General features: G+C 41.3%; 1 protein-coding gene across 1 annotated transcript in view; it reads right to left on the bottom strand.

The window, feature by feature from the left end:
• The window catches only part of PRELID3A (PRELI domain containing 3A), a 528,271-nt gene that overhangs the window by 174,656 nt on the left and 328,348 nt on the right, over positions 1-25,267 (bottom strand). Inside the window, exon 5 of the mRNA XM_044067173.1 lies at positions 6,229-6,331. Within this exon, the coding sequence (XP_043923108.1) occupies positions 6,229-6,331 (103 nt within the window). The remainder of the gene's footprint in view (positions 1-6,228; positions 6,332-25,267) is intronic.

Raw genomic sequence — 25,267 nt, 5'->3', positions numbered from 1 at the left:
TTCCAGGCACAATTCGTCTCTCAGCAACCTATATGATAAAGACTACACTGACAGGGCTTTCAGTCTATCCATGTAAGTTATGATTTGGAGGCCCTGTATGTTCTTGGTGAGAGACTACTGTGGTCTCTCCAGCTGCTACAGGTGTCTGGTGAGGTACAAGCAGAAGGGAGCATTGTACTCTATTAATGCTCTGATGATGGTCAAGTACAGTGGAGTTATAATATCCTTAGACATAGATGCAATGCCCTTACTTATGAGATGTGCAACGTAGAAGACTTTCCTTACCACTGTGGAAACTTGGTGGTCAAAGTTCAGATTGCTATCTACCTGTATTTCCAGACCTTGCACCACTGGGTTTGAACTTTTGGGGTTAATGTAAATATTGTAATCATCAGGGAATTCCACTTTGCCAAGGGGGATAATAACTCACTTTTTTTGCATTTAATTTTAGACCATGACTTTGGCACCAGTCATTTGTCTTTGTTAGCCCCTCCTGTAATATGTTAACATCATTGGGGAACTCAATGATTCCACCCAATTTGCAATCATAAGTGAACTTGGTAAGCCAAAGGCCATCTACTTTAGCCTGGGCTTGCAAGAAATAGATTCCAAAAAGTAAAGTGCCCAGCACAGATCCTTGTGGTACACCAGTGGTGACAGGTCTACTGGTAGAGGTTAAGTCACCAACTTTGACAGTATATGTTCTGTCAGTGAGTCAGTTGGCTACCCATCTAGTGATGTAAGGGTTAATCCCCAGCTGGGAGAGTTTCTCAATGATACCTGAGTGGGGGATTGTGTCAAAAGCCTTGGCTAGGTCAAGATAGGCAGTATGCACTGTTTTACCTTCATCCAGGGCTTTGGTGACTTTCTCAAAGAAGTCTACTAGGTTTAATAAGCATGATCTACCCTTAACAAGCCTAAACTGAGTTGGGTTTAAAGTTTGAAGGTCACCTATGTCCTTGTTGATAAGCTGCAGGGTGACTCTTTCCACGGCCTTGCAGATGAGGCTGGTTAAACTTATGGAGCTATAGTTCCCCGGGTTGGTTGATGGCCCCACTTTGTGCAAGAGGATAACTGTTGCTGTTCTCCACTCTGCTGGAACAAAGCCAGTTCTTAGGCTATGGTTAAAGAGAATGCCAAGTGGGTCTGCTAGGTCATGTTTTAGATTATTTGATAAGCAACCTGAAATGTTATCTGGTCCTATTAAAGCTGTGTTTTGGGCTTGGAGAGTGCAGACATGACCTGATCTCTAGAGATACTAAGTAGAGGACCCATGTCAGGTACCCTTTGCAGTATGGCTGCTGGGGACAGGGGGATGAAGTCTGAAGCAAATCTGTCAGCTAGTAGGTTGGCAATTTCTTCCAGTATAGTATGAGTGGTACCATCTACTACCAGTTCGGCACATAGCCGGGCATTGCCTTTTAGATTATGGACATAGTTAAAGAATGCCTCATTATCATCCTTAGCTAGGGATGCTATTTTAGCTTCCTAATTAGCTTTAGAGGACTTTACAAGACTTCAGATTTGCTTGTTCAAGCTGTGGTGTGAATTCTTCCACTGCTGAGTCAGTTCCCTCTTGTTCTTAAACATCACTTTCTTCCTTTTGTTATATAACCTGTTTATACTTGAGGTTCACCAGGATGACTTGTTTTTTGCTGGTTTTAATCTGGTCAGGTACAGCCAAGTCTATACAGTTGCTTAAGTGTTTATACAGGGCATTTGTGCACACCTCTGACAGGAGTCACTGCTGTCTTTGATTGCAGATGGTATAACACTTTTTATACCATCACTTAGTAGGCTGTAGTTTGCCTTGTAAACGTTTTTTAGTTTTTTGCTCCTGTGGTGGTGACAGGTTCAATAGTAACTTCAAACGAAACTGATTTATGGTCCAACCTTTATAGGGAGGGCATCACATGGGGAGATACCTCCCCATGTTGGTGAGTACTATGTCTAGAACATTTGAGCCCCTTGTGGGGTGAAAGGCTGTTGGTCCAGATGACATACCTGTGGAAGCATGGAGGTGTTTAAGTGAAATGCAGTGGAGTTTTTAACTAGATTGTTTAATGAAATCTTGGATAGTGAGAGGATGCCTGAGGAATGGAGAAAAAGTGTTTTGGTACCGATTTTTAAGAATAAGGGTGATGTGCAGAGCTGTAGTAACTACAGAGGGATTAAACTGATCAGTCACAGCATGAAGTTATGGGAAAGAGTAGTGGAAGCTAGGTTAAGAAGGGAGGTGATGATTAGTGATCAGCAGTATGGTTTCATGCCAAGAAAGAGCACTACAGATGCGATGTTTGCTCTGAGAGTATTGATGGAGAAGTACAGAGAAGGTCATAAGGAGTTGCATTGTGTCTTTGTGGATTTAGAGAAAGCATATGACAGGGTGCCTAGAGAGGAGTTGTGATATTGTATGAGGAAGTCGGGAGTGTCAGAGAAGTATGTAAGAGTGGTACAGGATATGTACGAGGGTAGTGTGACAGCGGTGAGGTCTGAGGTAGGAGTGACGGATGCGTTTAAGGTGGAGGTGGGATTACATCAAGGATCAGCTCTGAGCCCTTTCTTATTTGCAATGGTGATGGACAGGTTGACAGATGAGATCAGACAGGAGTCCCCGTGGACTATGATGTTTGCAGATGACATTGTGATCTGTAGTGAGAGTAGGGAACAGGTGGAGGAGACCCTGGACAGGTGGAGATATGCTCTAGAGAGAAGAGGAATGAAGGTCAGCAGGACTAAGACAGAATATATGTGTGTGAATGAGAGGGAGGATAGAGGAATGGTGAGGATGCAGGGAGCATAGGTGGCGAAGGTGAATGAGTTTAAGTACTTGGGATCAACAGTTCAGAATAATGGTGAGTGTGGAAGAGAGGTGAAGAAGAGAGTACAGGCAGGATGGAGTGGGTGGAGAAGAGTGTCAGGAGTGATTTGTGACAGAGGAGTACCAGTAAGAGTGAAAGGGAAGGTCTACAAGAGGGTAGTGAGACCAGCTGTGGTATATGGGTTGGAGACAGTGGCATTGACAAAAAGGCAGGAGTCAGAGCTTGACGTGGCAGAGCTGAAGATGTTAAGATTTGCACTGGGTGTGACGAGGATGGACAGGATTAGGAATAAGTATATTAGAGGGTCAGCCCAGGCTGGAAGGTTTGGAGACAAAGCCAGAGAGGCAAGATTACGTTTGTTTGGACATGTGCTGAGGAGGGATGCAGAGTATATTGGGAAAAAGATGCTAAGGATGAAGCTGCCAGGTAACAGGAAAAGAGGAAGGCCTAAGATAAGGTTTATGGATGTGGTGAGAGAGGACATGCAGGTGATTGGTGTGACAGAGCAATATGGAGAGGACAGGAAGAAATGGAAACAGTTGATCTGCTGTGGCGACCCCTAAGGGGAGCAGCCAAAAGAAGAAGAAGAAGAAATGGGGGTGCAGACTATCTGTTCAAGAGCATTTGTATTGACAAATCCAGGAACCTCTGGGTGAGCATGTTCATGCTCATGTATGTCACCCATTCACTGGAAGATTAGGTGAAATCTTCCATGATTAAGATGTTGGGCTGTATGGCAAGTGACTCCAGTAAGTCCAAGTAGGCGGTGTGCTTTTCTTGGTCATGGTGGGGGACCTATGGCTAGTAATGATGTGGTAGGGTATTTTGGCTACAGTTAATTGGACATAGAATAGTTTCTGAGAGTCATACTGTTTGACCAGTCTCGAGGTGTATTTGGCTTTAATGAAGATGGATGCACCTCCACCTTTGGTTCTTTCATGCTCATTTTGAGGTCTGAATGTGTGGAAGGCATTGTAATCTTGCATGTCCAGGGTGCTCTTTGTGACCTTAAACCTTGTCTCAGTGACTGCACAGATGTCAGCATCTTCCAAGGTGAGGAATGCTTCCAGGGAGTGCAGTTTCATTTTTAGACTCCTAGCAATAAGCAGCAGAACCTTGAGTTCGTCTTGAGTGGATTTTGTTATGTCAGAAATGTTGTTGTTTTGGCATTGCCTAAAAAAGGCACTATGGGGGAGGCAAGCACCTTTGCCAGTATCCAAAAGCCTAAAGGAGACAGGTGCAGACCACCTCTGGCAAAGCAGCGTGGCCTGTCAACCATGTCTTCCCAGACTGACGGATAATGGATTCCCTGGATTGACACTAGAAGCTAAACCAAATGTTAAAGTCAATCATTTTTTGTTTATATTGTGGCATATCTTACACTGGTTCTGCATGAACTTCACTGGCTGTCTAGTACACAATGTATCATCCCCTCCCCGAACCTATATATACCGACTCCAAGATAGATCGCTATACTCAGGGAAAAAGGAATGCTCTGAGAAATGGCATACTTGGGGACTTGGTATATGCAAATCTGCAATTTTGGTCATTCAGTCTCACTATTCCCAGACCCATACTAATGAGTCTCGGAATACCAAATAGTTACATATTTGATTAGGTTGATTTCCACCACATTTTTCTACATGTCCCAAAGCTCTACTTTTGTGTCTTGCATGTTGAAACTCAGTTCTTCCACTGATATCCAGCATACTGCAAAGGATTATACTTGACAGTCTAAAAGATCTTGTAAAGCTCTTCAAAACATTAAGTAGGGTTTAACCCTTGAATAAAGGCAGTTTGGAAGTTTAGCTCTGAAATCTCAAGCTTAACAATCCATAAAGGATAGCTGAAGAATGTAAAGTTCATGCTGTTAAAAGCCATCATGTTAAAACACCCCACTGCAAATCTAGTTCCAATGGTATACATACATATCCAACATATGATATTACAAAGCAAATGGAGTTCCAATGGTATACATACATATCCAACGTATGATATTACAAAGCAAATGAAGTTCCAATGGTATGCATACATATCCAACATATGATACTACAAAGCAAATGGAGTTCCAGTGGTATACATACATATCCAACATATATTACAAAGCAAATGGAGTTCCAATGGTATACATACATATCCAACATATGATATTACAAAGCAAATGGAGTTCCAATGGCATACATACATATCCAACATATGATACTACAAAGCAAATGGAGTTCCAATGGTATACATACATATCCAACATATGATACTACAAAGCAAATGGAGTTCCAATGGTATACATACATATCCAACATATGATATTACAAAGCAAATGGTGTTCCAACGGTGTACATACATATCCAACATATGATATTACAAAGCAAATGGAGTTCCAGTGGTATACATTCATATCCAATATAGGGTATTACAGAGCAAATGGAGTTCCAATGGTATACATATATATCCAGCATAGGATATTACGAGCAAATGGGGTTCCAATGGTATACATACATATTCAGCATACGGTATTACAGAGCAAATTGAGTTTTAATGGTATCTATACATATCCGGCATATGATATCACAGAACAAATTGAGTTTTAGTGGTACACATACATATCCAGCAAAGGATATTACAGAACAAATTGAGTTTCAATGGTATACATACATATCCAACATATGATATTACAAAGCAAATGGAGTTCCAATGGTATACATACATATCCAGCATAGGCTACTACAGAGCAAATAGTGTTTTAATGGTATACATACATATCCAGCATATGATATTATAAAACAAAGCTATTTTTAATAACTCATATCAATCTACAAAATATTATTCCTTTTAGGGGGAAAAGAAGACAATTAAAAAAGAGGAAACTGCTGCATCCAAAGAACAATTAGCTCATGGAAATCAGAAACAATCAGAATGAACTTTTGCTATGTTTCTTCATTCTTTTTATAGAAGAGTGTACTAGATCAGTCTCAACCCCATAACACAAGGAAGCATGGTAGTAGGAGCAAGCCTGATTTCTTTTCTTCTGACAGTTCTCAAATGACTGTCCTAACTCTCCTCTATAACAGTGTCTACTAAGAGGATTCTCCATCTGATATGACTGGTAACTGCAGCAAGCCTTCTTTACTGGTAGAGCAGTACTACACTGAAGGCTGACACTTGTCCACTTATGTAGAACTTGAAAGAAACCTGGTATTTTATATTGCATAACTGTATAGCCAATTAATTTGTTGTTAAACCTAGAGATAGTATTACTCAACATATGAAAGCTACTGCATTTAGTTTGTTTAGGTTACCAATCAGAGCAGATGTGAGGGAACAGATAACAATGAAACAATCCAGTGAAGGTACAGGAGGCATAGCTAAGAAATTATTGCAGAAGTGCAGAACACCACACAGCACTTACCTTTCTGGCATTTGCTGATATTGTATTTGCCATAAGTCCTTCCAAGTAACTGCTGAGGCTAACTCCTTTGACTTTGATAATTGCTTCTTGTATTAAAACTGTCCTACAGATTAGAAATATATTGTAAATAAATCATTCAATTCTGTTTGCCTAAGAAATGAGCAAATAATCAAAATGTCATTCATAAACTGCATTGTGCTACCCACATTCAATCCAGAAGTCATTAGTTTTACTGTCACTAACAGGCAAAAACATGCAAACTTTTTGTTTTAGTGTTGTGCAATAAAACCACATTTTACAAGAATTACAAAACTGACATCAACACTGCTTGACAGTTTGCTTTTTATTAAAATGGTTCATGTTTCAAATAGTGCTCACCAAAGGTATCTCAAAGGAATTATTTAATAGAAAAAAAAGGTAATCAAGCACTAGCACTAAACACAACCCACAAGTAACCAATGTTTGTTTCTGTTTTGTGGTGGCAGTATATTTTTGTCTGACAGTTTATCATAGGCCATTTCCATGAACAATGCATTGGTCTATTGGGTAAAACATTGCAATAATTGCGGCTTTCCAAGATGGCTGCACATTCATCAACAACTTAATTTCAGCTTTCCCATTGTGAAAAAAGAAATTATTAGACAAGGGCCAGTGATTCTGACTGTTTTGGTAAACATCAGTTACTGGCTAGTAAGTACACTGCCTGGATACCAGCAAAAAAGAAACTCAGAGAGCCTGAGATCAACTCTCAATCAATCTTGAAATCAACTAGAAAAGGTAAAAAAAAAGACTGACTGGGAAGAATCCAGCAGCTGTTCATCTAAAAGCAGTTCAAGACCCAGCTTTGGTGAAAGATATGGCTTCCAGTAATCTAGAGGAAAAAATAAGTCAAACATGCTCACAGCTGATTAAAATAAACAAAACACTGAAGGACTATATCACCTCAAAAAGCAAAAGACAGGAACATTGAAGAAACTTTAAAAAGCTATTCAGATGGATTGATAAAACTGCAAAAACCAGATGTCAAAATAAAGAAAAGGCTAGCTAAGTAATGAGACTGCTCAAGAAAAGCTATTTCAAAAAAAGAGCACAAAGAGAAAAACTGAGATTTTCTGATGTACCAGAGAAACATGGAAGAACAGACTGTATTAATTTTATGAAAGCACAAATAAGTAATTGAACTGGTATTCCACAACAAGCTTTGTTAACTAAAAGGGCACATTGCATATATGCTCAAAACCTGGCCATGAGAAAGCAGTCAAGAACCGTATTATTAAAGATGCAATCATAACAGCAGAAAGATTTAATCCTGACAAAATGATGGCAGAAGGGTAGAGTATTAAAAACTGGAGACAGTAAAGTATTTGTGGAAAATGATTATTCACTGTACACCAGGGCAGAAGAGAAACAAATTAGAACCAGCAATGAGGGAATGTTGAGAGGCAGGTGTGAAATTCAAGCTACTATATCCAGCTGTCTTCAGAATATTTTTCCCCAGAGAATCAAAGTCATTTTTGATGCAGAACAGGCTAAGGAGGAAATACAAGAGTTTTTTTTTCAACAAAACGTGAGCCACCAAACGGAAGGGTACTCTGCTTCTCATTCTTCTGATAAGAAAAAAAGCTCATGAAAAACTTTGCCAATGAAACTTTTTTCACGTGTTCCAAAAGAAAATGTTTGAGAGACAGTAAAAAAGTACAGGAGTTAAATAGAAGAATTAGAAATACATTGGCCCTGAACCTGAGTCTGAGGTTGGGAGATGCAGATGAAAAGGAAGAAGACCGACAACACTGACATTAGTGAAGAAATGTGAGACTATGAAGCATCAATCACATTTGTGAAATATGGCTTTACAAGAAAAAAAGCTGAGAAAGATTGATTTTTTGCTGACTTTGTTAAACCTGTTGGGGGACTGACAGTCATATAACCCACTTCATGTCATTAAAGTTTGGAAGGACAGTAAAAAGGAAAAAACAGAGGAAAAAGAAGTAACTTTAAGTAAAACAATTTCAGTTCTGATGTGTGCTTGTATAAAACATGCCAATATATAAATTGCATGCTATACAGTAAAGAATTTTTCAGTGATTGCTGCATGTGATAAAGACATTAAAGAAGTATTTTTTTTTAGATTTAAGAACTGTAAGGCATTACAATATAAAAGGAGATGAAAGGTCAGACAAAAATCACATTTCAGTTAATTGGCTGTAATCTAGGCTGCAGGGGTGGGGGCAGGGTGTAAAAGTGCACTAACATAATATATACAGAGTTGAAATATTTTCTTTTAATTTTACATAGGTGAATGTGTGGATTGATGCCTTTGGATTAATCTAATTAAAAGTTTTTTTAAGCAAGTCAGTTTTAAAAATGAGAAATCACAATGTAGTGAATAATTTTCATTTAGTAAATAAATGTTCAGTTTGAGTTGAAAAGTACATTCTGTTATGATATTTCAGTCGAAACAAGCTAATGGTGAAGGCAATGAATTGAGAGGTCTGGATATTGTTCATTGAGAAAAACATAAAATTAAAAGGTACAACAGCAAGCATCTCAGTAAAAAATAAATTTTGAAATTACTGGTAGTGAATAACAGATAACAGATTTTCTGGTAACTAAATGCTATAATGTATTCAGTAGAACATAATTTAGTTTTATCTAAAGATAGCCAGTGCACTTTTTTCTTAGTTAATGTTTTCTGAAAGCATATAAACTGTTTTTCACACCTGGGACTAGAATAAAGATAAGGCAAGGAGAGACAGCAATTAGTGTAAGTAGGAGCAGAGCCTGTAACACTCCCTTTTGCATGGAAAACATTAATGTTAGGTTAGTTAATGCCTGTGGGTGCAGCTGTTGATTTGGGAGAATTGCTTCTATCAGGAGGGTTAAAATTCATTATTTGAAGATGTTCATAGTGTTGCATGTTTGTTTTAAGTTAATGGGAATGTTCTGGGGATGTGGTTTGTGTGTGTGTGTGTGTGTGTGTGTGTGTGTGTGTGTGTGTGTGTGTGTGTGTGTGTGTGTGTGTGTGTGTGTGTGTGTGTGTGTGTGTGTGTGTGTGTGTGTGTGTTAGAGGGTTTTCATTAAACAAAGTCTTATAAAATGTGACATAGGTTCAAACAGAGATGACAAGAGGATCAACCTGCCAACCATCAGTGGGTACATGTAACACAAAAGCTGGAAATTGGCATTTTAAAAGCTATCATATGTAATAGGTGGGAAAAATAACTTCTTACCATAATGGCTAAACAACATGTTACTCTGGAATATGAATGGGCTCACAGGTATAGTCAAAAGGTAAGAGTACTGAATTATATTAAGAAAGGTAGAGTGCAAATAGCAATGCTACATGAGACACATTTGGAAAGAAATGATCATTTGAATTTGATAAATAAAGGATTCAAAGATGGATTCTCAGCCAAATATCAGGGACCAAGGAAAAGGGGAGTACTTGCACTAATTGCTAGAGGAGCTCCAATAGTGATATTAGAAGAAAAAAGATAGTAATGGTAGATTTGTGGTAGTAAGGTGCTACTGGCAAGGGTGGAGGATTAAGCTGTCATGTTTTTATATTTCACCTAAAACCACTATTATGGATCTTAAGAAAATGTTAGCAGAAATTGTGACGCCCCTGCACTAGCCCAGTAATCAAGGAGCCTCAATCCTCATCACCAGCACCAGTGAGGGATGTCCACATTGAGAGGATGACAAGTACACATACAGTAAAGCACAATTTCCCTGAAGAGCACACAGAGATCACAGTCAGTCTGGGTCTGGTTTCTCCCACTTTCTCCAGATCCCCAATACTGGCACAGCTATAGAGTTGAGTCCTTAACCAAGGTTCCAAGCAAAGTCCTCCCAGCACTCTCTCTGTCCAACCAGTGCTTTGTGTCCCTGCCCAAGTAGCTGACACACACACACACACACACACACACACACACACACACACACACACACACACACACACACACACACACTTTGAGATGTGATTTATACACAAACACACCTGGGAAAGGCTGGCACAGGTTTACTAGCTATGTCCCCTTCTGCCCAGACCATAAGGTAGTTAGCACTGCCACCAGAACCCCTTATAAGCTACTTTAAGGCCCTTCCCAAAGGGTGACCAATCTTACTGTGTAATGTTACTATTATCCAAATGGTAAGTGCGACTAAGACTTGTAAGGCTATTTAAGAGTGGCCTGTACAGTGTCACTAAATACATATGCAAGTACGCCAAGAGCTTAAATATCTCTAAATAAACCTGCCACAATTAAAAGCTTTAAAATATATTTAATAATAAAAGAACAAGACAATATTCATTAACTCAGCACAGTGACTACATAGTTCAGAATCACAGGAAATATTTTAAAACAACATTGCAGGACAGTCTCCAATAAATACAGAAAACATCTAAATTAATCTTACTATATTCCGATCTATCTCTAACAGAAATCACTGTAATCTAGTTACTTACTATTAGCAAGGTAAGTGCTGATGAAAGGATGTTATCAGATCCAAAGACAAATACAAAAATGCACAATCTCTAAGAGAGTTCCCAAATTAATATCAAAACATTACTGCTGGGTCAGCTGGATGACATCACTCTTTGCTACCTGCCTTCAGTTCCCAGGCTAACAGAAACCATTATCTCTGTGTCAAAAATACTCATCTCTCAGAAGTTTGCCTAGAACTGGAAGTCATAAAGCAGTTAAATACTTTTACACTTTAAACCTAGTAATTATTTCTGTTTCAAGACAATAGAAGGAAACTCCTAGCTCTAGACATCCTGTCTCTTTGCTGCCTTGAAACTAACTTTTATAGCACATTGTAAAACACTTTTAACTTATTTTCTTAGTTTGCAAGTTAACTCTATATGTTCTAACTTCTATTAAAACATACATTTGCACAGGTACATAGTCTATACACATTTCTGTTATTTTCCAGTAGGGTACACCATGGTTACATTCTAGAAGCTCAGTACATAACATACAGTTCAACACACACTTCTGCACCAGTCGTTTAATATCTACATAACATATAGTTTTCTTACATTTGTAAGACAAGCCTATAGATCCTATCAATATTCATAAATGACATATGATTATTTACAAAATTCCAGATAGCTGGGCTGGCAGTGTCACATTTCTATATAAATCATATTAATATTTTCAAGAGACATTTAATTATTTACAAAATTCAAGCTAGCTGGGCTGGCAGCATTTTGATTTGTCACAGAAATAATCAGCATTCAGCAAGGAATATTACTTATAGGTGTGGACTGGAACTTGATTTGCAACACTGAAGATCTATATGGGGTACCTAGAAGGAAAAAAAATGTAAGAAAAGAAGGTAGATTTCTGAAGAAATTTATGAAAGTATTTGGTATGGAAGACATGAATTCAGCTGTAGGAACTCAGAGAGAATTCACATAATATTATGCAAGGTACAAAAACTGGGTTAGAACAGACAGAAATTACATTTCACAGGGACTGTGCATTTCATTGAAAGTTTCAGCACATATACAGTAACTATTTCAGATCATGCACCAATAACAACCAAAATAAAAACACAGGTACAAATATGACTCTGTCATTGTACATGTGGGTGTAAATGACCTGAGACGTATCTCACTGGACTACATGAAAAGAGACATGGAGGAGCTCTTGGATTATGTAGCCCAGGCGGGTATGACACTAGCCCTGAGCAGCATCCTACCATCACCCATAATGATACCACAGTGCAAGTAGAAACTGATTTATTTCAACAATTGGCTACGTTTCTGGTGTAATTCCAAGGGGATCCAGTATCTGTATGCCTGGGATGACATGACTGACAGACCTCTATGCTTTGCCAGAGATGGCCTGCATCTGTCACTCCCGGGCTTCCGGATACTGGCTAAGGCTCTTGCCACCCCTATAGTGCATTTTTTAGGCTGTGTTCCAAAGACCAAATTACCACCATAACAGCTACAAACAAATGCATTCTGAGGGTCATGCTGCTCAATGCTAGAAGTCTAAATCTCAAAATGAACTTGCTTGAAGCACTCCTTAAAATGGAGAACATCGACATTTGTGCTGTAACAGAGACATGGTTCAAAGCAACAGAAAGCACCGCTGCACTACCAGGCTATAACTAATTCCACACCTTTCAGCCCCAGAACTTGGACCAAAGCTTCAAAGGTGATGGTGCATTCATATTCATAAAGGATACGCACACCTCCAGACTGGTAGCCCAACATAATGCATCAGAGATACTTCAGGTGCAGCTAACACTGGGTAAGACAGAGATTCAGGTCATAGTCTGCAACAGGTCCCCAACCATGTCCCAAGACTCACACTCCATGTTTCTAGGCACCCTGGGGAATATTAGAGTCCAACCTAACACTCTCATACTGGGTGACTTCAACTACCCCTCCATTAACTGGGAAAACTACTCATGTACCAATACACTTGCCCAACATTTCCTGGAATTCATAAATACCAATGTCCTGGACTAGCTCATTCTTACCCCCACTAGAGGCAGCAACATCCTTGACCTGGTCATTACTAACATGGGCAACCGTTGCTCTACACCAATAGTCAACTCCTCCCTGGTTAGATCCGACAACAAACTAATCACCTTGGAAATCCACATCCCTCCCACACACCCCCCCCCCCCCCCCTGCAAAGGTAACCACCATGAAAAACATCTCCAAAGCTAACTCTGGGCTCCTAAAAACAGAGGTGGCTAACTTCAGATCACCCATGCAATGAAAAATAGTTGCATGACTGCTTAATCATATACCAATGCACTGTACGAACACGTAAACAAATGCATGGATCTCGCCATACCCAATAGAACCAAGATGCTCTCCTCCAAAAAAGGAAGCCAATCTGGTGGTCCCCTGCCATAAACAAACTCTACAACAGAAGGAACAAACTGATGCGCAATAAGGTAAAGTCCCAAGACTGGAAAAAATCCCTTATCAGCCTCAACAAAAAGTTGAGATCCCCTCATCAAATCCTCTAAAGCTAGCCATGAAAACAGAATTGCAGCAGATAGTAAAGACAACCATAAGGCTCTATAGTTATGTAAAGAGTCTCCACGGCAATACCCAGATTTGCCCTGAGCTACTGCACAATGGTATCGCCTATACCAAGCCAACAGATATTGCCAATATACTGGTCAACATATTCAGTGCCAACTTTAACCCTCCCCCCCAAAGGACCAATCACAATACCAGTACATTGCCAGGCACCCAGTATTACTGCTGCACAGGTTAAAACAGTATTGTCTAAGGCCAAGAATACAGCTTCTATGGGATCTGACAATATCTCTGGCTGTGTTCTACATGAACTACAGAGTGAACTGGCATCACACCTATGTGCTCTGTTCAGCCACAGCCTCACCTCAGGCTTTGTCCCTACCAAATGGTGCACTGCTACAGTCATCCCTCTCCACAAAGGAGAAGCGACTAGAGACCCTGGGAACTATTGCCCCATTAGCCTGACAAGTCTGATATCCAAAGCTATGGAACGCATCGTCATCATGGACATAATAAACAAGGATATAGGGAATCTCCAAACTCTGGATCCCACACAGTTTGGTTTTATGAAGGGTAGATCATGCCTGCTCAACTTAGTCAACTTCTTTGAGTCAGTCACCAGAGGTGTGGATGAAGACAAGGTGGTTCGTACAGCCTACCTTGATCTGGCCAAGGCCTTTGATACCATTCCCCACTCAGGAATCATAGAAAAACTCACTAAGCTAGGCATCAACCCCTGAATCACTAGGTAGGTTGCAAACTGGCTCACAGATAGAACCCACAGTGTGAAAGTAGCTGACTCCAAGTCAGACTGCTGACCAGTAACGAGTGGAGTCCCACAGAGTTCGGTCCTGGGTCCACTCCTGTTTGGTATCTACTTCTCTGAACTCCAGGCCAACACAAAGGGACTCTGGCTGACAAAGTTTGCAGACTATTGCAAGTTGGGAGCTATCATTAACTCCCCAAGTGATGTTGACATCCTGCAGAAAGGCCTCACTGAAACCAACGACTGGTGTCAGAGCCATGGCCTTAAGCTCAATGGCAAAAAATGTGTCATCATACCCTTTGGGAAAAACTTGGTTCCCATGAATTATCTCATCAATGGTAGTCCACTGAACACAGAAGGTGTTATAAGAGATCTGGGAACACAGGTTGACAGCATCCTCTCTTTTGACCACCACACTGCCACTGTGGTCAGAAAGTCCTTTTATGTAGCAGATCTCATTACTAAGGGTTTTGCATCCAGGAAGAAAGAGGTCATTGTCACCCTCTACTCCCCCCTCATTAGGCTATTCATCAAGTACAATGCTCCATTTGGCATGTACCTCACTAGACACCTGCAACTGGAGAGGCTCCAAAAGTTCCTCCCAAATATGATCCTAGGCCTTAAACAGTTGTCCTACATGGACAGACTCAAAAAACTCCAACTATTTTCTGTCTCAAATCGCCTACTCAGAGGCACTCTCTGCTTGACGTACAAAGCCATGTCTAACCCAGCTCTGTTATAAATGCTACAACTAAAAACATTCCAATCCCTCTGCACCACACACTCCAGAGACCTCAACCTCATTACCACAATCAACAGAACATACTTGAGGGGCAGGTTCATAACCCAGAGACTGCCCATGCTATGGAATAGACTTCCCATACATGTCAAACAGAGCACCTCACTGGCCCTCTTCAAGAGAAATCTTGATGAGTGGATGGGAAATAGAAAATTCACGCCAGGGATCACTCCAGTTAATCTACTCAACAGAGGCACTTAGAACTAATGTCAGGTGGCACGATGCCAGGCTAATCCAATGGGCTAGACTTATAAAGGCTCCAGGGCCATTAGCCTAGTACACACCTATGAACCTAAGTAAAAATGAGACACTGGTGCTTTCCCACCTAGCTGTTAAAAAGACAAGAATTTAAGGAATGGGTAGTGGAAATTATCTGAGAGTTACTAGCGAAGGTAGAATTTTCTTCAGAAGTTATAGCTAGTGATTAGGATAAAATGAAAATGGAGTTTAGAAATAGGGTAGAAATAAAAGAAAATGAGATATGGTTAAGAAGAAATAAGAATTAGGTACGGGGGCTGACAATGAAGTACTGCAGAATAAGGAGAATCTCACAAAACAAGAAGAAGCACAAATGCAAACCGCTAAAGGGAAAATAAGGGAGTATCTGGATAATATGCATAAGCATAGAAAGATTGCTGTTAAGCAACTGTTAATTTATAGTAACTCCAGAGCACAAACCATTTTAGCACAACTTAGGCAACATAATGTATAAATGCTTGTTTCCAAACCTAGGAAGCCTAGAACAAGAAAAAGAATCAGAGATCCTGTAGAGGTAATGGAGATATTTCAGAAATCTTATGAAAAAATTTCTAAAGCAGAGGAATGTGGAAATCAAGAAAAGCACAAATGGAAATATTTATGGAAGACTTAAGTATGCCAAAGTTAGAGATATATGAGGCTTAACAATTAACAGTTAAGATAGGAGGAGAGGAGGTGAGATAAAAAGAGTGACATATAATCAATCTGCAGGAAAGTCTACAGAAATAGACGGTATTCCTGTGGAAGTTTAGAAAAAAGTAATAAAGAGCTGGAAGGTTGTGTTTAACAGTATTTTAAAAGGAGGGGAAGCAGTAACATCCTCGAAGTAAGCTACGGTGACTGTAATACCTAAAGATGGTAAAGACCCATCAGACCCAGCTTCATATAGATCCATGTCAATTTTAACCCATGCTTATAAAATGTTTATATCTATAATAACTAAATGAATGGCAAAGGGGTTGCCAAAATTATTAGATATGGATCAATGTAGTTTTGTGGAGGGGAGGCAAATATTGGACAACATTAATAGAACAATGGTGATCCAGAAGGAAGCACAATATAAGAGGATATTGTTGCTGGCAGTGGATCTTGATGCAGAGAAAGCATTAAGATGCGATTTTATGAGTAGGGCAATGGAAGCATTTGCATTTCCTGATACAACCACAAGGTTAATTAGGACTATATATGATGGATTGGAGGCAAAAATTAAAGTGGGAGGTTTCCTCTTTGATAAGCTCATTCTGATATTTACATTATATTTAGAGCTATTGGCAAAGAAAATAAGGGACTCAGAAATTCAAGAATATACTTTGTATGGTAATGATGAAAAGTTGGCTTTACTTGCAGACGATATTATTTTGTACCTGATAAAACTAGAAAAGGACATCTCATTGTTGTGAAACATTCTGAGACAGTTTCAAGTCTTTCTGGGCTATAAAATTAATGAAGGCAAAACAAAGAATGTGGTTGTAAACTATGTACCCATATATGAAATGGTTCATCAAGACCCATATTTATGGGGAAACGATAAAATGATGTATTAAGGAGTATGGGTAAAAAAAAAGTTACTGTTATGACAGCTAAGGATATGTGGGAAGAGACTAAGCAAAAGACACTACAAAAACTGAGAAACTGGAATCTCTTGTTTATAGAAATGGATAGCAAGATACAAGCAGCATACCTCTCAACCTGGAAACATCAAAAATCTGGACAAAGGGCCATGAAAAATAGGTACAAATCGGTACGCTAATTAACATAAAATTTACATACATAATTATGTAACCCCCACCCACTCTGGTGGAATTGTGGGGATGCCAACTTTCAAACGCAAACTGAAGAACAGACAACCAAAATATGGCCCCAGAAAAAATACACATCATGGAACACAGTTTGCAGTACAATGAACTTTTTATTACACCACAAAAACAACTGTAAGTATGCACATTGCACTCCAGGCATAAACATAGAGTTGCTATGCACCCTTTTTAATGCACTATCCCCTTTAAGACTCTTAGTGTTATTTATAGCTGTAAAATGCACAGTACAACCTTGCTGTCAATCCCACCTAAGGCCAACCATTAGCAGAGTTTGTTTAAATATGGGGCTCACATTCACATAAAGGAACCCAACATGGAAATAATAATGCTTAGCATAATGTACATATTGTGTAGTCAGCATGTTCAGTGAGAGTGGGCATCTTCAGACAGACATGCAGCTCTGTTTTTGAACTGCACATCTGACAGTGTACATCACAGGAAGCCAACAGTACAAGTACAGTGCAACTGTATTTTCAATTGGGTCTTCAGTGCCATTACATTTATAGTTATGTTTGTTAGAAACACTATATAAGATCCTTTCGATAATTTATTTTTAAAAACCAGCAGTACAAACTGCATATAGCATTAAATCACAAGGAATATTACTTCTCTCTTCTATGCATGACTAATGACTACAATCTACATATGATACATGAAAAACACATCCGTGCTGTTTACACTGATAAGTATACTAAAAGTATACAACAAATATTAAATTGAACACCTGTGCAGTTATAACATAATTCACTGGTGTATATAAACTCTTTTGATACACATTAAATGAAACTATATATTTACTCTGTGGGCAGGATTCACGAAGCCTCCGGGTAAGAGTTAAAAGGCTTACACGGAGGCTGCAGTTAAACGGTGTGACGTCAGCATGTCATGCATATGCATGAGGGCATGCTGAATCACACCTAAGGCTAACACGGTCAGTGGAAGACAGTAGGGGGCATGTCCGTAGGGCAAGCCCTGCAAACGGACACGCCCCCAGAAGAGTAAAAGTCCCGAAAGTAAACCCCCACGACAGAGTCCGTGTAAATGTGAATAAACACAACACAACACATGCCTCCACAGACTATGAACATAAAATGTATAAATGAACATCTTATATTTTTTTTTTATAAGTTGTAAAGATGTTTGCCCGTGAGTGCGCTCATTTGTGCGGGTGTGCCCGGCGCTTAGCCACAGTTAGCAGTCAGTGGAAAAGCATCATCATCATTCTCTTTCGGCTTTTCCCGTTAGGGGTCGCCACAGCGGATCATCTCTTTCCATTTCTTCCTATCCTCTGCATCTTGCTCTGTCACACCAACCGCCTGCATGTCCTCTCTCACCACGTCCATAAACCTTATCTTAGGCCTTCTTCTATTCCTCTTACCTGGCAGCTCCATCCTTAGCATCTTTTTCCCAATATACCCATCATCCCTCCTCAGCACATGTCCAAACCAACGCAATCTCGTCTCTCTTGCTTTGTCTCCAAACTGTCCAACATGAGCTGACCCTCTAATATACTGATTCCTAATCCTATCCATCCTAGTCACACTGAGTGCAAATCTTAACATCTTTAACTCTGCCACATCCAGCTCTGACTCCTGCCTTTTGTCAATGCCACTGTCTCCAACCCATATAACATAGCTGGTCTCACTACCCTCTTGTAGACCTTCCCTTTCACTCTTACTGGTACCCGTCTGTCACAAATCACTCCTGACACTCTTCTCCACCCATTCCACCCTGCCTGTACTCTCTTCTTCACCTCTCTTCCACATTCACCATTACTCTGAACTGTTGATCCCAAGTACTTAAACTCGTCCACCTTTACCAACTCTACTCCCTGCATCCTCACCATTCCTCTACCCTCCCTCTCATTTACACACATATATTCTGTCTTAGCCCTGCTGACCTTCATTCCTCTGCTCTCTAGAGCATATCTCCACCTCTCCAGAGTCTCCTCAACCTGATACCTACTCTCACTACAGATCACAATGTCATCTGCAAACATCATAGTCCACGGGGCCTTAACACGCTGAAACTGTGTGCCCGTAGCTGAGCTGAGCGTAATATGCATGCTGACAGCCAAACGACGTGTAAACCTGCGTAACCCGTTTGCGCGGAGCTGCGCACCGCGCCAACAAGCTAACCGACGGGCAACGTTGAGCAAGCTGTATCAAAAAGTACAGTTTTGTACCTACCATAAATGTAGATGTTCGAGGATCCCCATTGCTGCAGTCCTTACTATTGGGTATAGTCCGCGTCCAGTCGGCCCGAATACCAGAGTATAAGGCTGACGTCGGTCAGGGCGCATTAGACTGACGTCAGTACGTCAGGGTACTAATGCGCATGACCGACGTCATATCCTCAGTCTTTTCTTGCCCCAGATGTCAGAAGACCCTAAAAAGACAAGGCCCAAAATACCTGCACCAAAAATATGTACAATATATACAAGAATATATACAAAAATATAAGCATGTAACCACACCTACACAACCACCCCTAAACACAGAGGGGAAGGAGGGAGGGAAAATTGGACTGCAGCAATGGGGATCCTCGAACATCTACATTTATGGTAGGTACAAAACTGTACTATGTTCTTCGTTCCCCATTGCTGCAGTCCTTACTATTGGGTAGAATCCCAAAGCAGAGGAAAGGGAGGCTGGCAAATCATAAAGAAGCAGGAGCTGACAACATGCCTTGCAAAACAGCTGTGGCAAAACCAGCCCTAGACTTAGAGTAGATAGGAAGGTGATAATGCTTAGAGAAAGTATGCACTGAACTCCAAGTAGCTGCTTCCAAAATATCCTTAGTTGCCACCCCCCTTAGAAATGCTGTTGAAGTGGCAGTAGCCCTAGTGGAATGAGGCCTAATCCCAGCTGGAATCTCCTTGCCATGATGGGAATAACAAAATGCAATGCAAAAGCCAATCCACCTAGAAATAGTTTGTTTTGACACAGGCTTGCCCTGTGAACTCAAAGCAAAAGAAACAAACAACTGCTGAGACTGCCTGAAATCCTTAGTCCTGCTTAAATAATAACGCAATTGCCTGTGTACATCTAAAGTGTGCAAAATCTTTTCCCCTTTATTTTGGGGGTCTGCATAAAAAGTAGGCAAATGAATAGTTTGGTTTAAAGCCACACTAGAAACCACCTTAGGCATAAAGGAAGGATTAGTACGTAATGATACCCTATCCTTATGGAAAATCAAAAATGGCTCTACTGCCATAAGGGCCTGCAACTCAGACACCCTTCTTGCAGAAGTAATAGCCAACAGAAAAGCAGTCTTCCATGACAAGTATTTCAATTCAGCAGTAGCCGCAGGCTCAAAAGGTTGTAGAGTAAGTTTTTCCAACACAAAATTGAGATCCCAAGCAGGAGTAGGAGCTCACGTGGGGGTCTTATATTCTTTGCCCTCTAAGAAACTGCTTGAACAAAGGATGCGAAAACAATGGTGGGTCACAATCATAGTGAGCTGAAATTGCTGCAGCATGAATCTTAATGGAAGAGAAGGACAAACCTTTGTCCAATAACTCAGTAAGATATTGAAGAGCCACACTCAAATTAGGCTCAGAAACCTGCAAATTCTTTGCTGTACTCCAAAATAAAAATCTCTTCCATTTTTCTGCGTACACTTTCCTTGTACTAGGTCTTCTAGCTTCCATAATCACATTTAAAACTTGTTGAGGAAGTTGAGACCTGCTGTGTTTCAACACAGAATATGCCAGGCTGTTAGATGAAGAGAGTGAAGCTTGACATTGAGCAGATGACCATCCTTCTGAGATAACAGATGAGGAATCAGAGGTAAAGGCCATGGAGGCTTCCTTACCAGACACCGTAGTAGTGGGTACCAGTGTTGCCGAGGCCAATCTGGAGCTATCAAAATCATCCTTGGCCTGTCTTGTCTGACCTTTAATAGTACCTTTGGAAGAAGAGGCAGAGGAGGAAAGGCATACACATGAAGGTTTTTCCAACTGAAAGACAGAGCATCCACTTTCCAAGCTGTGTGATGAAACCCCTTTGTGCAATACTGTGGCAGCTGGTGGTTTAGTGGAGAAGCGAACAGAGCTATGTCTGGAGTTCCCCATGACACTGTCAATTTTTGAAATACATGAAGATCCAGTTTCCACTCGTGGGGATCCATGATTTGTCTGCTTAACACATCTGCTAAGGAGTTCTGTGCTCGGCAGAAACCTTGCCTGAAGAGTTAGTTGCAAGCTTAGCAGTCTCCCATAAAATCATTGCTTGCCTGCATAGAGGATAAGAATGTGTCCCCTTGCTTGTTGATGTACCACATGACAGTTGTGTTGTCTGTTAGAATCAACACCTGCCCTGGAAGAAGTAACTCCTTGAAAGCCATTAATGCAAACTGGACTGCTAACATCTCCTTCATGTTGATATGTAGATGCTGTAGTCTGGCAGGCCACTTGTCTTGTATCCACTTTCCATTTAGATGAGCTCCCCAAGCAATGTCCGAGGCATCTGTCGTTAAAATCTGACTCGCCTCTGGCCGGGTCACAGAGAGTCCCTTGTTTAGGTGACATTCCTGAGCCCACCACAAAAATTCTTTTTGAAGGCAAGGTATTATTTGAATGACAGTGTCCAAATCCTGGCAGTGCTGTGTCCATACATTTTGAGATACCATTGTAACTTCCTCATATGCAGTTTGGCATTGGGAAGCACCAGAATACAAGATGCCATGAACCCTAATGCTTGAAGGACTGTCCTTGCAGTCAGCACGGACTGATGAGATAGTTGATGGAAGTAAAGTGACAGACTCTTTTGTTTGTCCGGGGTTAAAAGGCCATCTGGGCTGCTGTATTCAGTCTCACACCCAGAAAGCACATGTCTTGAGAGGGTACTAGACTGGACTTTATTTCGTTCACAGAATACCCTAGGCATCTTAGCACTGCTATAACATATTCCAGATGCTGTAGAAGGTCTTCCTTTTCTTGAGCCAGAATCAGGCAGTCGTCCAAGTAAGGATAGATTTGAATTCCTTGAAGCCTGAAGTAAGCTATCACTGGAGCCAGAACCTTTGTGAATACTCTGGGCAGTAGATAAGCCAAAGGGCAATGCAGAGAACTGATAATGAGAATTTCCAGCTCGAAACCGCAGATACTTCCTGCAACTTAGCCTTATAGGCACATGAAGGTAAGCTTCCTTGAGATCTAAAGTTACCATCCAGTGATCTTTGCCCAGCAGAGGTAAAAGCTGTTGTAACGTCAACATCTTGAACTTGGGAATGTCCAGAAAAGTGTTGAGGAGAGATAAATCCAAAATTGGTCTCCACGTGTTCCCCTTCTTTGGTACTAGGAACAGGCGAGAATAAAATCCTAGGCCCCTTTCTGAGACAGGGACTGGCTGAATGGCCCCCATCTGGAGTAACTGAGAAACTTGCTTGTGAGCCTCCTTTCTTTGTGGAGGAGGAACGTCTGGCATGCCTTTGAAAGGGGCATTGTATGGAAATAAAATCTGTAACCGTGGTGAATGATATCCAACACCCATTTGTCTTGAGTAATTAAATCCCAATTTTCTTTGAAAAGAGACAGTCTTCCTCCCAAAGGAGCTGCCAGACGAGAATCTACTGGCAGCTGAAAAGACAGGTCATTGGGTCTGTTTACGAAAGGACTGACCCCTGCCCTCACCAGAAGTCTGAGCAGGTGAACTCCCTGTTCTAGGCCTAAAAGAACCTTGAGCCCTGCCCCTACCACGTCTAGACCTACCCCTAGACTGGGAATCATAAGCAGGATATGTCCACCCCTTAGCAGGCCAATTTCTACTAAACTTGGTGGCTGCACCTGCAAAAATCTTTAACAGTTTGCATAGACTTAGCTTTGTCCTCCATTTTCTTTAAAACTGCTTCCACAGGCGATCCAAACAACACATCAGACTGTAAAGGAGCATCCAAAATCCTTGTCTTAACATGCTCAGCTAAATTCTGATCCTTCAACCAGGCATGCCTGCGAAGAACAGAACTAGTAGCAGCCACCCTCGAGGAGGCCTGTACAGCATCAAAACCACATTGCAAAGAATGCTTACCCACTTGTTCAGACACATGAACCAAATCCAGCAACTCTTTACACTCAATACCTTCCGCCAAAGCATCCACCTTAGATCTTAATTGTGAAAGGAGATAATTCTGATATTTTAGCATGTGAAACTGACAATTCAACGCTCTCATGGCTAGAGTGGAGGAAGTATACACTTTCTTTCCCCACCTATCTAAAGCCCTTGCCTCTTTATCAGTGGGAACAGGATTTTTAACCACAGAAGCCTTAACACCTTTAGGCCCTTGAAAAATAGTTTCTGGGTCCGCCCTAGGACTCTTAAACAAATACTTATGAGCTTCGGGCACCCTATAATACCTATCAGGCTTAACAGGAGCAGGAGGCAAAGAGTCAGGGTTCAGGGAAGCCTCTGCAAAAACATCTTCCACCACATTCAACACAGGAGGAATAGCTAAGGGCCTATGCTGGGGTAAAAACAAGAATTCCCTAAGCCTTTTCCTGGAATCAGAGTAATCCTGGCCTTCCCATTTAAAGTGCTCCCTCATGGAATGCAGAGTCTCTGAAAATGAGAAATCCTCAGGAGGAGAAGCTGTAGGAGTGGAATCATCCACATCAGAATCAGAATAAGTAGGATACTCCTGCAAGTCTTCCTCGAGAAGACTCTGAAGCCTCTGAACACTGTTCAAAACTATCAAACTCGGTTCCACCCTAGGCCTCTTATCAGGCGGGGGCATAGAACCTCTAATCATAGTAATCAAATCTTCTGCCATTTTAAGCATATGTTTCTTAGGTACAGAACCCGAAATGCTAGGAGAAGCCCCCAGTGAAGCTAAAGTAGGCCTACCTCTCAAAGAAGTTTTGGCAACAGAAGGAGAGGCTCTAACTACCTTGGGAAGAGAGGGAAGAACAGTTACCTGAGAAGCCCCCTCAGCCTGGCCTACCTCCTGAGAAGGGACATCCTGTAACAGTAAAGTTTCTGCCTGAGACTCCAAGGAAACACCTGGCAAAACCTCTGGCTCCACTGAGCCTTCTAAAGAACCGACGTCCGGGACTGCCGGTTCATCAACCCTAGGCTTCGCTGTTTTGTCCTTGCGCTTCTTGGACGAAGCGGGCGTCGGAGCATCCGACGGCATTTTATAATTGCAACGCTTCCCAAACACTAACCTGGCACAGTCTAACCTCCTCTTAATAGTGCGTTTGTTAAACCTAGCACAAGAGCGGCAACCAACAACGTCGTGCTCAGGCCCTAAACAAGGTATACACAAGGTATGGTAATCCCTATGAGGTATCTGTTTCCCACAAGAAATACAGTTATTCACTTTTTCTGACATCCGGTTAAATACTGAGGCAAGAAAAACCAAAATGTTCCCCAACGGGGTACTTAGCCAACTCTGTTTCGGTCTGAAACTCCGGTTTCGGAAATATTTCAGAACGCCAACCTGCACTCGCAAAAATGCTTCTGCATCGGACCATGCGGCAAAAAAGACTGAGGATATGACGTCGGTCATGCGCATTAGTACCCTGACGTACTGACGTCAGTCTAATGCGCCCTGACCGACGTCAGCCTTATACTCTGGTATTCGGGCCGACTGGACGCGGACTATACCCAATAGTAAGGACTGCAGCAATGGGGAACGAAGAACATCTGCCTTTACACAGACACACCTCCTAGCCTGTGTAGACAGTCATAAAATATAAAAAGCAATGGCCAGGATCGAACCCAGAATACCATGCACCATAGTCAAAGTACTGAACCACTAAACCATGACAGTTGCACTTAGAAATGCAGTAATAGCATATATATAGGAATGAATAGAAAGAGGAGCATGACAAAGCAGGTTTTGTGAAGCTGATACAATTCCAAAATGGCCAATCACAGATAAGTGTGGGGAAAACGGCATATATAAGCCCCATAGGCGGGAATACACAGCATAACCGATTGTAGAACCGACTTGCAGCCAGGATGTCAGGTGTAGGTGAGGGTAGTTGCTTCCGAGCACAAAGGTGGGGCGTTGAGGAGTCCAAATATATGGTTTGGCTCCTCATCCATAATCATGAGGCTCAACTCATGCAGGGCCAGGTCCTGTGGGGAGCATATAGGGCTGAGGCATGGGACCAGTTGGCTCATGATCTCACCAGAGCCACAGGAATACCAAGGACTGGTGAGCAGGTCTGTCACCACCATGCGGACCTGAAGAGACGGAAGCAGGACCAACTGAACCGTTGGATCCAGGAGGCCCGGCAAATGCCCAACGCCCTACTACTGAGTAAGTTACATGTAATTATTTATGTAAGAAATTAACCTAGCTGATATTATGGAGATGTGTATTCCAATATTACTTTATTTATATTACAGCTGCAGGTGTCCGTTCTGCGAACCGTC

This window comes from Protopterus annectens, chromosome 3.part1 (assembly GCF_019279795.1).
Source record: "Protopterus annectens isolate FY-2018-M chromosome 3.part1, PAN1.0, whole genome shotgun sequence".
Lineage (NCBI taxonomy): Eukaryota > Metazoa > Chordata > Ceratodontiformes > Protopteridae > Protopterus > Protopterus annectens.
Note: the sequence above shows the minus strand (reverse complement) of the source record. Positions and strands in the feature narration are given on the sequence as shown.